At 38.8% G+C, this 13,372-nt stretch overlaps 1 protein-coding gene across 10 annotated transcripts in view; it reads right to left on the bottom strand.

Moving 5' to 3' along the window:
• The window catches only part of IKZF1 (IKAROS family zinc finger 1), a 162,804-nt gene that overhangs the window by 85,610 nt on the left and 63,822 nt on the right, over positions 1–13,372 (bottom strand). For 2 of the 10 annotated variants that reach the window (XM_065583923.1, XM_065583924.1), the window contains exon 1: positions 11,153–11,432. The exons of 1 other annotated variant lie outside the window; for it this stretch is intronic. In XM_065583923.1, the coding sequence (XP_065439995.1) occupies positions 11,153–11,303 (151 nt within the window). In that variant the 5' untranslated portion in view covers positions 11,304–11,432. Of the gene's footprint in view, positions 1–11,152; positions 11,434–13,372 lie in introns of those variants that run through there. 7 more of the 10 variants (XM_005278540.4, XM_005278541.4, XM_005278544.4 and 4 more) reach the window with 5 other exon arrangements.

Genomic DNA, 13,372 nt, shown 5'->3' with positions numbered 1-13,372 from the left:
CTGGGAAAGCCTAGATTTGCTGACCTTCAGTACATTCTCTCAGGCTCACCTCTTTCTCTGGGCTTTTTCGGGGGGACAAGAGATTGATTAGGATTTTGGGATGAGTGGCTGGGCAATTTCTTAGTTTGGTTGGGAAAGAGGAGGGAATGTCTTTTTTTTAAATGGTCTTTTGGAACTCAGAGCTAGTCTTACGTGCGTTCAGCACCCACAGCATTGATCATTCAATAATATTTAAATTCATTAAATTAAAGCAGGTGATACCTAATTTGAAGGGGGAAATAATAGTGTAATGCTAGTGTCTTCAGATTGTAGGTACCAGTGAAATCCCAACCAATTCCAGCGCAAGTTTTAGGTTTGCCAGGGACGCATGACTGGACCCATATCTAAGTGCTGGGACAATATGTTTTTTGTAACCCTGAACTGGTACAAAGGTTTTTAAATCCTTACCTAGGCATAATCTCCCACTGGGCCAGATTTTTGTGTAATGAGAGCACTACCTGTTCTAGTGACTTTTACATGGGTATATGCCTAAGTAAGAACTGATGACCTGATCTTGCTTCCATTGAAATCAATGGGAGCTTTGCTATAGACTTCAAGGGGAGCAGGATATAGCCCGGAGTAAGGACACTAGGATTCCCCCCACCAAAGTTTCGATTTAAGACTGGATTTTGAATGTTATCACAGGTGAACACAAAAGGATTTCTGCAGAAGTGTATATGGCATGAGACATTGGGGGAAAGTACTATTATTTAGTAAAAGGAGAAACATTAACAACCAACCCTTTGCAAATTTTCATAATAATTTTAAACTCTTTGGGCCAAATTCACTATAGGCATGAGTGTGTGCAATTTCACTGCCTTCTACACAGTTGCCCCTGCTTATGCCAACAGTGAATGTAAGCCAACATTTTTAAACGTCAGTGCCTAAAGTTAGACACCTAAGTTCACATTTAGGCACCCAGAAAAGGAGCCATTAACTTCAATGGGAGCTGCAGGTGCTCAGCATCTCTGGAAATTCTGGCCTCTTTTATTTAGGTGCCTAAATATGGATTTAAGTGCTTGGGCCATTACAGAAAATATCTACAAAGCTCCCTTTAAAATATTATATCGTTTCTTCAAATCTCCTTAGAAATTGAATTCAAACCAATATATTTTCCTCTTAATAATCTAGAGACTTGATTGCAAAAATTAATTATAAAGCTTTGGAAAGCAAAATGATGTAAATCTTTGGGTCGTGACATTATTAATCCTAGAGAAACACACACTAAAATGGAAGTTCTATATTGGTCCTGTTTTACGCAAAGTGATGCTTTAAATAAGAAAACAATTAATTTATACACACACACACATACACAGAAATTGTACAGGTTGCCATCTAGTCAAATCCTGTGTATGCAGACATTCACATGATTTCTTTTCCTCTTGTCAACTCCTCTCTACAACTCTGCCTATGCAGTGTTCATGGGAAATGCACACGTGTATGCCATCCACATCATGTTTAATTTATAATACATGCACAATTTTGAATGTGTTCATATGGAACACTTAACCTTTCATAGTCGGAAGAAAAGTTGAGTGGCACAAGCTCTGCCCTCAGTTACTCCCATGCAACACCATTCAAATTCAGCAGAGTTGCACTGCTGTTAGTGATTGGAGAATTTGGCCCAATATGTGCATTGTAGACTCTGAGCTATTTTTTTCCCCACCTAACAGTCAAAACAGGCCAGATTAAGTATTCACATCAATTACAATTCATTGCAGTAGGGTTACATCAATGAGGAATTTGGGCCCATAAGTTAATGGGATCCGTTAGGATGCTGTTAGGGGAAAACATCTCTATAAGGTTAATTTTCCTAATTCAGGATGTTGCCCTTCAAAATGCACCAAATTTGTTTTCTGCAAATGGAGTGTTGATGTATTATTTCATCTCATATTTTTCAATGAAAATTTAAAGGTAAACTATATACATTAAAGTATTGCATTTATAACATGCTTTATACATTCAACATGATGTACAAGCATGAGGGCTCAGTCCTGCATCCTGCGCAACCAAAACTTCAACTGAAACCCATGGGATTTTAGAGTGTGAAGAGACTGCAGGATAAGGCCTATTGCCTAATTGACTCCAACGTACTATCCCAATCCTGCTACATTTCCACATTCTTTGGTTTAAGCACTTGGGTAGTGACTTCAATGGGACAACACTCGTGCCCATGTTAAGTACATACATGTTTGCAGGATCAGGGCTTATATTAACACACTGTAGGCTAGATCCTAATCTCAAATACACTGATGAAAATTTGGAGTAACACTATTGACCTCAGTGCAGTTGCTTTGGATTTGCACCAGCTCACCTGAGATCAGAATCTGGCTTCCTGTTTATATAATTCTTCTTATTCGATTTTGTGAAGTATGAATAAGGCCCAGGTAACTTACATTATATTACACTCCTCGCTACTTGTTTCCTACCCATTTTGTGGGATTTTTAAGCCCCAGTACCTAAGTGGAAAGGTCTCAGAAATGCACAACTAAACAACCACATAGCCAGTGATACTGCTCTCTCAAATTATGTGCACAATTAAAGGGTAAGAGCTTTTAAAGAGTTTAAGGGAGTCAGAAGAACAAGTCCCATTTACAATTAGTCTTGTGCTCCTAACTGCCTTCGGCACTTTTGAAAATCCCACCCAAAATGCATACAGCACACATGATGGCTGAACAGGGACTCTTCCATTGCTATAATCATGGGCTAATAGGTCTATTCTAAAAAAACATAACCCTCCCCAACAAAGCCATACAGGGTAAGGGCTGATTTTGCAACCCACATTTACGCAAGCAGTAAACAGAACTCATTTGAGTTAGAATTGCAGGAACTGGCTTTAAATGATTACTGATGCTATTATAGTGAGTCTCCTTTTTTGTGGTCTTTGAAATATAAGTCTCAGTGGCTCTTGATCACACAGGATACAACATAAAAAAACATAGCCAAAGCAATGCATCTCACGTGAGTCGTAGCTTCAACAATACAGAGAGAGAGGTCAAACTCGATAAAGCCAACCCAGATAGCTTCCCAGCAAACCAGGTACCATCAAAGAATACACTGTTCAAAGTATTTGAAAGCGTATGCATATTAATGGCATGACTAAGCGAGGAGTGGCATGTACGGGTCCACAATTAATGAAAAAAGTCAACTGTTGCATGCATCTGCATAACTGCAGCATAGCTGTATCTTTAACTGCATCAAACGGCTTCAAACTGCAGAATGTTACCGAGATAATTCCCTCAAATCTGCTAAAGCTGAGGTTTGGACCAAAGACCACGGAGAGACGATGAACTAACAAAGAGGAAAAACCCTGTAAAAGTATTTATCTTTCTATTTTTTTTTTTATTTTTTTTTAATGCATCTACTGTAAATGAGATCATTTTGTTTTAAAGGACCCTTTTCTGCCAAACTGGGTCAATGAGGAAGAAGGCAAAAGAAGGAAGGTTATTAAGTTGGGTAAAATGTAGCATATTCCGAATCAACTGAGAAGGATGTGGTGGAAATAATTGTAGAAAATTGCTAAAACCTGTAAACTAGTTTTAATTAAAAGTGTTCAATATCTCAACAAGCAGCTGATAATTAACTTTATCACTGGTATTTAATAAAGTAGACTTCACAATCTCTATGAATGACGCTACTTTGGAGCCATTTTAATTCTATTTTAATTTCCTCCCCATCACACTACTCAATATAAATAGTAACTAAGAAGAAAAATAAAGAGTCCCTTCTAAAGACAGAAAATTGAGCATCACACTATGGATTTCGGTATGTTTCCAATAACAATTAAAAATACCTTCACTGCTATTAAGAGACTTTATAAAAAGAAGTTTAAAACAAAGATCAATCCTTCCCACTCACCACCACAATTTCTCTTCTACCCAGTCTACATTCAACATTTTCCAAAAAGTCTACGGAGGAGTTTATTTAATACAGTCATTTTTCTACTCCTGGCAGGTGTAAATTCTGGTTAACTATGGGAATTGACAAAACAATCAGAAACGTACAGTCAACATTCAATTGAAAGTCCCTGTCTATAAAATGCGGGAAGCACTATAATTCAAGACATGAGAGTAAAAAAAAGAACTCTGCTAAAAGCACAGATTCAAAATATTTATATATATGGCACTTGTAAAATTCATTTCCATGTTAGTGAACAATTGCAAGGGTCTGAGAAACGTTGAAACAAACATCCTATATAATTCTCATTCTTTTGGAATTTGTTGTAAGAGCACTGCAAATGGTATTTTTAAAAAAGTATATACATGCCATATATAATCTTACTAGCTTTCTATTAGATTTCAGTTGTATCTCTATTGCAGTATATTATGAAGGGAAGGAATACATATCTTCCCTTTTTATTCACTCTGTATACAAATTCTTGCACTTTTCAGATATCCATACCTGAACCAAGGCAAAAATTAAAAAGGATCTTCCAAATTTTTAGATTGCAACCCGATTCATTAAAAAAAAATTGCTTTGCACAATGAGAAAAATAAAGAGACAATTTTCCTAATTGAGGCCATGCTTTAGTAATTCATTGAACTCTGACTCCTTTCTTCATTAAGCCAAATAAAATCACCATCATACAGAAGAGACTCACACCTCCATCAAATAAACAAACTGACTAAAAAAGTCAGGAGTGTAAATTAAGGCACTGATTCTACCTAAGAACAAAGCACACTATCCAAGAGCCCAATTCTGCTCTAGGACATTCTTGCACCCTGCCTCTCAAGTCAGGGGGAACATCCCATGCAGAACTGAATTTTTATGTATTACTTTAAAAACACAGAGACGTTTATTACAGCAAATCTAGCAAAACAGTTGAGAGAAAGGGACATTTTTATATTTGATGGAACTTTTATTGCCAAATACCCCAGGACATATATTGAAATAAGAATCAGCAGTCTTTGTCCATTTGGTTTGTCCAAACGACAAAGGGATTTAGTACCTATACCCATGATTGTGGAATTACTTCCTAATTTCTCTTCACAATTTAAGATTCTAAAGTGGCATTATTAGGTTGGAACAGTATCTTATATGTGGGTGTATTTTTTTCCTAGATACAGTTTAGATACTCCTAAAATTACTATAACTGAAATAAATTAACAGATTTTTTTCCCCTCTATTTCTTTCTTTTGGTTACGTTGTGTTTTGCAATACTTTGGACCCAATCCACTATTGATTATTCCAGTTTTACACGGCTGTCACTTCATTGTTTTAACTGTGGGTCTGATCTACTGTATGTAGTCAGTTTCGTGGTTACAATCTATCAGTCACTCAGTGTCTCCTTTACTGAGAAGGCTAATGAAACATCAACAGGGGAATAGAATGTTTTAAACGTTTTATTAAAAATATATCTTATTAAGCTAAAGGAACAGATGCTTCCCATTGCTTTTAAAATCATTAATATTTTAGATTATATTTTATTTAAATCACCCTGAAATGCCTCTTGGAAAAATGCAATATAAAAGCATTCTGTTGTATTGAAGCACACTCACAAGGTAAGCCGCCAATCCTGCACTAACACACACAACTTCCCAATGTGATGACTCTCTGAGTAAAGTTAAGAATAGACATCAATCTACAGATTTGGGGCCTAGATTAGCACTCAACAGGTACAATTTGACTTGGTTACAGTCTATTCAGCTCAAAGTAGTATCAATCACTACACATTCCACAGCCTCTTCATGTTGAAACACTCAGAGCACAAAAGAGGGCATGGCTTAGGGGAAAAAGGTGTGGTTTATGGGTGTTGTGGGGGTTTGTTTGTTTGTTTGTTTTTTGCTTTTTTTTTAAGATGCACCACAATCTATTCCTCTCTCTGCAAAAATTCTCAGTTCTGTCCAAATTTAGGACCCGATCCACATGTAAAACTCCTACTGACTTTAATCATAATGACTCACACATGTAGGATTGAGGAGAGCAAGTCAAACTGACCTTGGTAATGGCAATTTGCCCTCCGTAATCACTTCCGATGCATAGCCACTTGGGAGATATGACAGTATAGTTATTCATAAAGTGCTGGAGGGGGCTTGGCGCATCCCCTTGTTAAAATTCACCACCAAACTGAAGGGTGGTTTTGGGGTAATTTCCTTGCCTCTGACAGGGTTCACACACCTTTCTGGATACTGCTAAATCTTCCCTGCCACAGGCAAATGATTCTTTGGGGCTCATAAAAACACTTGAGATGAGCAAGTGTTTTTGTCTTTGGGCTACTTCACCAAGTGGCAGGGATTTTCAGTATGTTTCCCAGAGGATCAAACACCCAGGCAGCCTTTTTTTTTTTTTTTAAGTGTATTCATTGTCCACATTTCAAGTGACACAACATATACCCCATATTTTTCTAAACAGTTCCAGCAAAATGCACTTAATATTAGTTTAGCTGTCCAGTGGTGTTGCCTCCTCCCCGTTTAAGGGGAGATTATAAAATGGAAAATGATTAGATTCACAACCCCTCCCTCTGTATGATCACATGCTTCCCTGGAACACAGGGTTTTGTCACAGCCTAAGAACAGAAATTTTGTGGGAACACCTTAAAATATTAGCAGCACATCAGCACTTGCTGCTAACTTGTCTTCTAAAGTTCCCAATATTAAAATCTGCCCAAAACGTTGCTATTTATTTTCAATTTGGTTTAATTCTCCTACACTGTGTAGCAGGAAAAATTGTGACTTCAAAATGCATTCAAGTACATTGATGAACAATATGAAAACCTGACAATAAAATTAACCCTTGAGCCCAGTGCAGTAGTCCTTATAAATATGAGACTCCCGCTGAAGTCTTCAGTGGAAGTTTTGCCTACCAAAGAGATACAGGATTGGGCTGGATCAGTGACTTTAACACCTACTGGATTTTTTAAAAAAGTTTCCAAGCACAAACTGCCAACATAGGACATATAATTTATTCGGTGCTTTGTGTTGTTCAAAGCATTTTCCTTACCTCTGGAATGTGCAGTTGGTATAAGAAGTACCTCTCAGTTCAAATACAAATATATCTCGAAAGGTTTGTGGCATCATTTTTGAGTTATCAAATTTATTTGATGAGCAATATAGATACAATCTTCTACCACTATTTTAAAACACCACAGGTTTATTCTCCTCTCACACTTGACATTAGTGTAGCTACTCGGTGGAAGTAACGGGTGAACCAGGTTTTAGTCTTTTGAAGCCCACAACAGAATAAAAAACTGCTTTACTAATATTGGAATGGAGATTGCTGCATTTTGTTATCATGCTGCACGTTGCATGAATATCATACGCACACTTGCACAACGAAGCATTCCACCAATCTGTGTCCAAAGTTAGCAATGGTATTTGACATGCCACCTAGGCTATATCAGATGTATGACAGGTCTTTAGCTCCACTGCAGTTTCTGCACATGCTACAAAATGCTTCAACTTACTTTAGGGAGTCCAGACAGCAAGTGTGAAAAATCGGGATGGGGTGGGGGGTAATAGGCGCCTATATAAGACAAAGGCCCAAATATCGGGAATGTCCCTATAAAATCGGGACATCTGGTCACCGTAACTTACTTAGTGTTCTTCAGGATATGTGGCCACTCAGCAAAACATTATATGGGATAAATAATGCACCAAAGAAAAACATTTAAGTTTCTGCAGTTATTATGTGCATATAGTGGAAACAGGCAAGCATTTAAACCATGTAATTCATGTGCTGTGCCCTTCAACATCAGATAACAACAGTTAATTCTGGAGTAAATGTGCCCTGTTTCCAAAATTTCACACTATGCCTGTGTCTCCAAAGCAGCTCCTCTGGAAGAAAAATATTCAAGATAGGTCCTGACTCCAGATATTAATGCATGAGAGGTGAAATCCTGGCTTCATTAAAGACCATGCCAAACTCCCAGTGACTTCAACAGAGTCTGGATTTCACTCAAAAAGTGGGTTCTTAGATTTTGAATTTTAACTTTAATTATAATTTTATATTTATATTTACATTTTCATTTACAACACTTGGTAGAAAAGAAATATTTAACTAAATGTTACCAATAAAAAGCTAACACAATTCCAAGATGCCCAAAAGTTAATATTTATTACAAGACTTTTAAACCTGGCACCATCTCTGGGACTAGATATCACTAGAACAAGGAAGGATCGCATACATAGCGAAGTATAGATCTCCACAAGCTAGCCGAGTCTTCCCCCACCCAGTTCTGCTAATGAGGACTGTGGTTTCTAAAAGGAGAGTATGTCAGCAGAGACTCTGGGTGCACAGGGTTTTCATCCAATTTCTTGTGTCCATGAGCAGCTCTTTGAGAGGATAGGGATTTAGCACTTGGGCATTCAAGTTTGCTTCAGACTAAAAGTTCAAGTGCTCAATGCAGGATCAAGTGTTGTTATGTTTTTTTTTTCCTTTCCAATTTTATGAACATAGATATGGGTCTTAAATGAACATATTTCTCTTTTTGTCACACACTCATGATTTAAAAACGAAACAAATCATGTAAATGGATAATTTATATTCGAAAAGCAGCTCCAACATGAAAGAAGTAACTACTTTTCAAGAAGTGTTGGACATTGTGGTGCAATCCATATCAGCCCCATGAGCAGAAATCCCAGGCCTAAAGTAAGCTCATCTACAATACTGTAGTAATGGATTTTTTCCCATCTTTTTCTTAATTTGTCTACATAAAAAAAAAAAACGAAAATTATTTTAAAAAAGAAGTGAGACTACAAGTGGCTTGTAAAATCAACAGAGGCAATGAAATTTCAATTTGAGACTGCCACTCCATCCTTAATTCACATTTTGTCTAGACACTGCAGCAGAAGTGCTTCACGAACTCCTCACATTAGCAGATCCCTGAAATACTAGGGCATAAAGAGGGAAGTTGAGGGCAAGTTGAGAGTGGCAACCTAACTCATGTAATTTCCTTGTTTTAACTGATGCAAGCCAAACCTTTTAGATTATTTGGACAGGTTTTGGGCAGGGGAGTGGGGGTTAAATGTAATAGTTTAACTTTTCATCTTTATATTTTAATGATTGTTTATTGTGTCCAATTTATTTAGGGTGTAATCCTGCATGAGTTACAATCCACGTGAGCAGTCCATTGATGTTAATGCATGTGTATGTAGGAGCTTGCAGAATCTGGCTCTTAGTTTTCTTTTACTTTTAAAATGAACCAATAGTTACAAAACTTGCAAAGGTGGAAAGTAGTCATGAACACATGAAACAAAATCTCTCTTGTAGGCTACTCTTTTGGTGTTTTTCCCTAGGATTGTAAAACAGTGGATGCATCTGGATACAACCTATGTAATATCCAACTATTGACATGTTAAAAACTGTCCTATGGACAAAACAGAATTGGAGAGTCCTCAGTCTTGTTTCTGTTCTCCATCTTTACCCTTGCCCTTCTGAAAATTCCAGTTCCATTAATGTGGGTAAATACCTAGCACACTCATTTATACATTTCAAAAAAATTACATTATTTTCCCCTCAAATTATTTGCTATGCTTGATCAGTAGACCGTGCCATCTTAAAAACTGTTACATTCTACAAAACACCGGTTTCATACTAAGGGTTTGAGATTATAAACTGTATTAGGATAGTAGTTTTAAGAGTTATCTGTAAACAGACAATAACCACAATACTATCATGGATCTTAACTCTCAAAAGCCTAAGAGGATGCTTTGTACAATGCAGGACAGCCTTGCTGTACTTTGTAGAACATTGTCCAAAAGTAAGACATTTCTTAAATTAAAAAAAACAAAAACAAAATTAGAAGCTTCCTTATAAATGACATCTGAAGTGTGAAGTTGTTTCTATACTAATTTTTTGAAAGAAACTACAGGGCAAAACAGTCACTTGTGGAAATAACAAGTTGTGCTGTGTGGTGAGAAAGAACAAATATTCAACTGACAGAGCCTATGCCACAATGAAGAAAACAATGAAGATAGTTCCTTCCTTATAGCCAGATCTCCAAATAAATGTATTCTGCTCATCTCACAAGTCCCTGGTGGGTTATGCAACCCCCCACTGCCTTCTTTCTGTAATTTACAGGGGCAACATACTTGAACTTGGGCTTTGAATGAACTTAGATGCTGGAGGTGATTCACAGACACTGAAGCGTGCTCCTGAGAGGGGATTATGTTTTTATGGCCCCCTTACTTTCCTCACCCTCCTGATGTTTTTTTAAAAATAACGAATAATTGTTTTAAAATATCTCACGGGTTTTGCCTATTTCTAAAAACTTTAGGGAATAATTCAAAAGTATCTTGGCTCTTTTGTGCAACCTACATTTCAATACATTTATTTCCTACTATCATGCGTAGTCAGGATAAGAAGGAACATTGGTAACATTCATTTAAAAAATAAGAGAAAGAGAGAGAAAGAGAGAGAGAAAACCAGCTTGTTTAGCCTCTGTAATCTCCCAGTTTTCTTTCACAACTTCCTGAAATTACTCAACTCACACTGTTCCCTATTTCTTTAAAATAAAAAATAACAAGCGAGCCTTCCTTGTATTAGTCTGAAGTTTTCTTGTGTATTTCTCTGGAGTTTACACTATACACATAGAGGAGTCCCACTGACTCCTCGGGATCTCATCTAAAGCTACCTGTTTCTAAAGAGGTATCCCTGGCCAAAAACCTGATCCGCTTTTAACAGAGCAAATATAGAACAATAGTGCAAACAAACAAATATGCATTGCTAAAGCACTACGAAAGAAACAGCCCATCCTTATCTGGGCAGCTGTAAATGACAAATTTCCTCCTTGTCCGCTGCTTGTGACCATCCTATGATCCCAGAACGCAAGACCACCAGGATAGGACATCAGCGCTGGCCCCTAACAAACATTAGCCGGGATCTCCTCCTGCCCTAAGCAGAAAAGTTAGCTCCCCACCATTCGCACCATCCACACTCACCACTTGCCCCCTCTCCTCAGCAAACTTTGTCCTCTCCTCCCCTAACCCCCTCCCAAAAAAAAAAAAAAGTTTGCAGCACAGCAAAGCGCTCAGACAGGTGTCAACCCAGGCTACTCGCAGCCCGGGAAAAGGCAAAGGGCGGCACAGGGCGAGCAGCAAGGCAATGCCAGACGAGATATGCCCTGCCACACTCAGCAGCTGCCCCCCTGGAGCGCTGCGGCTCGGCAGTACGGTACCTGCTCTGGCCGGGGCTGGCTGCAGACAGTTCTCCCAGTCCTCTCCAGCTCCATGTGCTGCGGCTCCTCCTCGCAGCAGAGCCGCGGCAGGAGGCAGCTCCGCTCTCGGTCCCTCCCCTCTCCACTCCACTTCCTCATTCCAATGCAACATGACTGCAGCCGGCCAGCTCCAGCGGGCATCTCGCTCCCGCTAAGCTCCCCCGCGCCCTGCAAAGCGATTCATTTTAAGGCGAGCCCAGCAGCCCCGAAGAGCGCAGGAGACTCGCGGAGGCTGTCAGAGGAGGGCAACACCCTCTTTTCTCACCGAGCCTCTTCTGCACTGCTGCGCCAGGACGCTGCCCAGCGGGACGGGGCTTCTCCTTGACCCACCTGTTAACCCTTCATGCGCTGCAGGATGGGATGCACAACACTGACTTTTTCCCCAGGGGTGGTTAGCCTCTCTGGATCTTGAACTTAAGCCTTGTGAAAGTGCCCAGATACCACGGGGATGGGTACCCAGTGACCACGTGTGGTAAAATAAACGAAATTAACGCACTGTGGAAAAACCATCCTGAAAGTTAGGCATAAAAGCAACTCACCTGCCCTTGCTGTGATGATATTTTACTTGGCCAGCAAATAAAAATGCAACCCTGGCAAATAGAATTTAGCAAGGGTATTATAAAGCGTATACAAGTGAGCGACATAGACAAAGTGGGCCAGGTTCTGATCCAGATTAACCCAGTGTGAATCTAAAATAACTCCTCTGGTGTCCTTAGAATTATTCAGGAGTTACACTGACATACATCAGAAACTGACCTGCTGTACATTCTTCAAAATCTCCAATTATGTATTATTTTCAGTGTCCTATAGTAATTATACAGGTGGGCTAGCACACACTACCAATTCAAATTCAGCCTCTGAGTAGTGTGGCCATAGTTGAGGTTAGAGAGGAAGGATGGTCCTTATACTAACAGCCCAATCAGTCAAACTGTAAGGACATGGGTACCGTTCAGATAAACACATGCATCAAATATTTGCAGGATCAGAACTTAAATGACTTGTCCAAGGTCATGCATAAAATGTATAGCAGAGTTAGGTATTGAACCCATATCTCCTGAATTTCAATCCAGGGCCCCATTGATTCAATGGAATTACTCACACACTTAATATTAAGAGCATGCATAACTGTTTGCAGGACTGGAACCTTAATGTCTCTGCTTCAGTTCCCCATCTGTAAAATGAGGATAATACTACAACCTTTTCCCATCCCGTCTTGTCTATTTTTTTGCCCTCATCCTACAAAAACATAAGTATGTGAGTAACTTTGTATATGGGAGCTGTACCATTGACTTAAATGGAGCTACTCTCAGGAGTAAAGATAAGCGTGTGTGTAAGTGTTTACAGGATTGGGATTTTAGATTCTAATCTCTTTGGAACAAGATCTGTCTCTTACCATGTGTTTGTATAGTTCCCAGAACAATGGGTTCCTGATCTTAGCTGAGGTCTCCAGACACTACCATAATATAAATAATAATAATAATAAAATTGTAGCCAAGGTCCCATCCTAAGATCTAGTGTCAACCTCCTCTCCCTGCAGGAAACTTTGCACAAATGGATTGATATGGACTACACAGACTAGGACATCTGAATATTATATTTGTTATGCCTGAGAGCTTGAATTAATATGTAAACTAGATACCATTAACTTGGGTTTGAATAGGCACTGGGAGTGGCTGGGTCATTACACATATTGAATCTATTTCCCCATGTTAAGTATCCTCACACCTTCTTGTCAACTGTCTAAAATGGGCCAACTTGATTATCACTAGAAAAGTTTTTTTTCTCCTGCTGATAATAGCTCATCTTCATTAATTAGCCTCTTACAGTTGGTATGGCTACTTCCACCTTTTCATGTTCTCTGTATGTATATATATTTCTTACTATATGTTCCATTCTATGCATCTGATGAAGTGGGCTGTAGCTCACAAAAGTTTATGCGCAAATAAATGTGTTAGTCTCTAAAGTGCCACCAGTACTCCTGTTCTTTTTGTGGATACAGACTAACACGGCTGGTACTCTGAAACCTGTCATTATGCAAGGCACTGAATTTAGCCGTATGGAGTGGAAATCCATCAACTTCATGAAAAAACTCGTACAGAAACAGACAGACATCATCTTCCTTTCCAAATGCAAACAGATGGACATCATACCAAAAGGATTACAGGTAAAAAATCCCTTACA

Source organism: Chrysemys picta, chromosome 2 (genome assembly GCF_011386835.1).
Source record: "Chrysemys picta bellii isolate R12L10 chromosome 2, ASM1138683v2, whole genome shotgun sequence".
Taxonomy (NCBI): domain Eukaryota; kingdom Metazoa; phylum Chordata; order Testudines; family Emydidae; genus Chrysemys; species Chrysemys picta.
The sequence above is the reverse complement of the archived record's forward strand: the minus strand, read 5'-3'. Positions and strand labels throughout refer to the sequence as shown.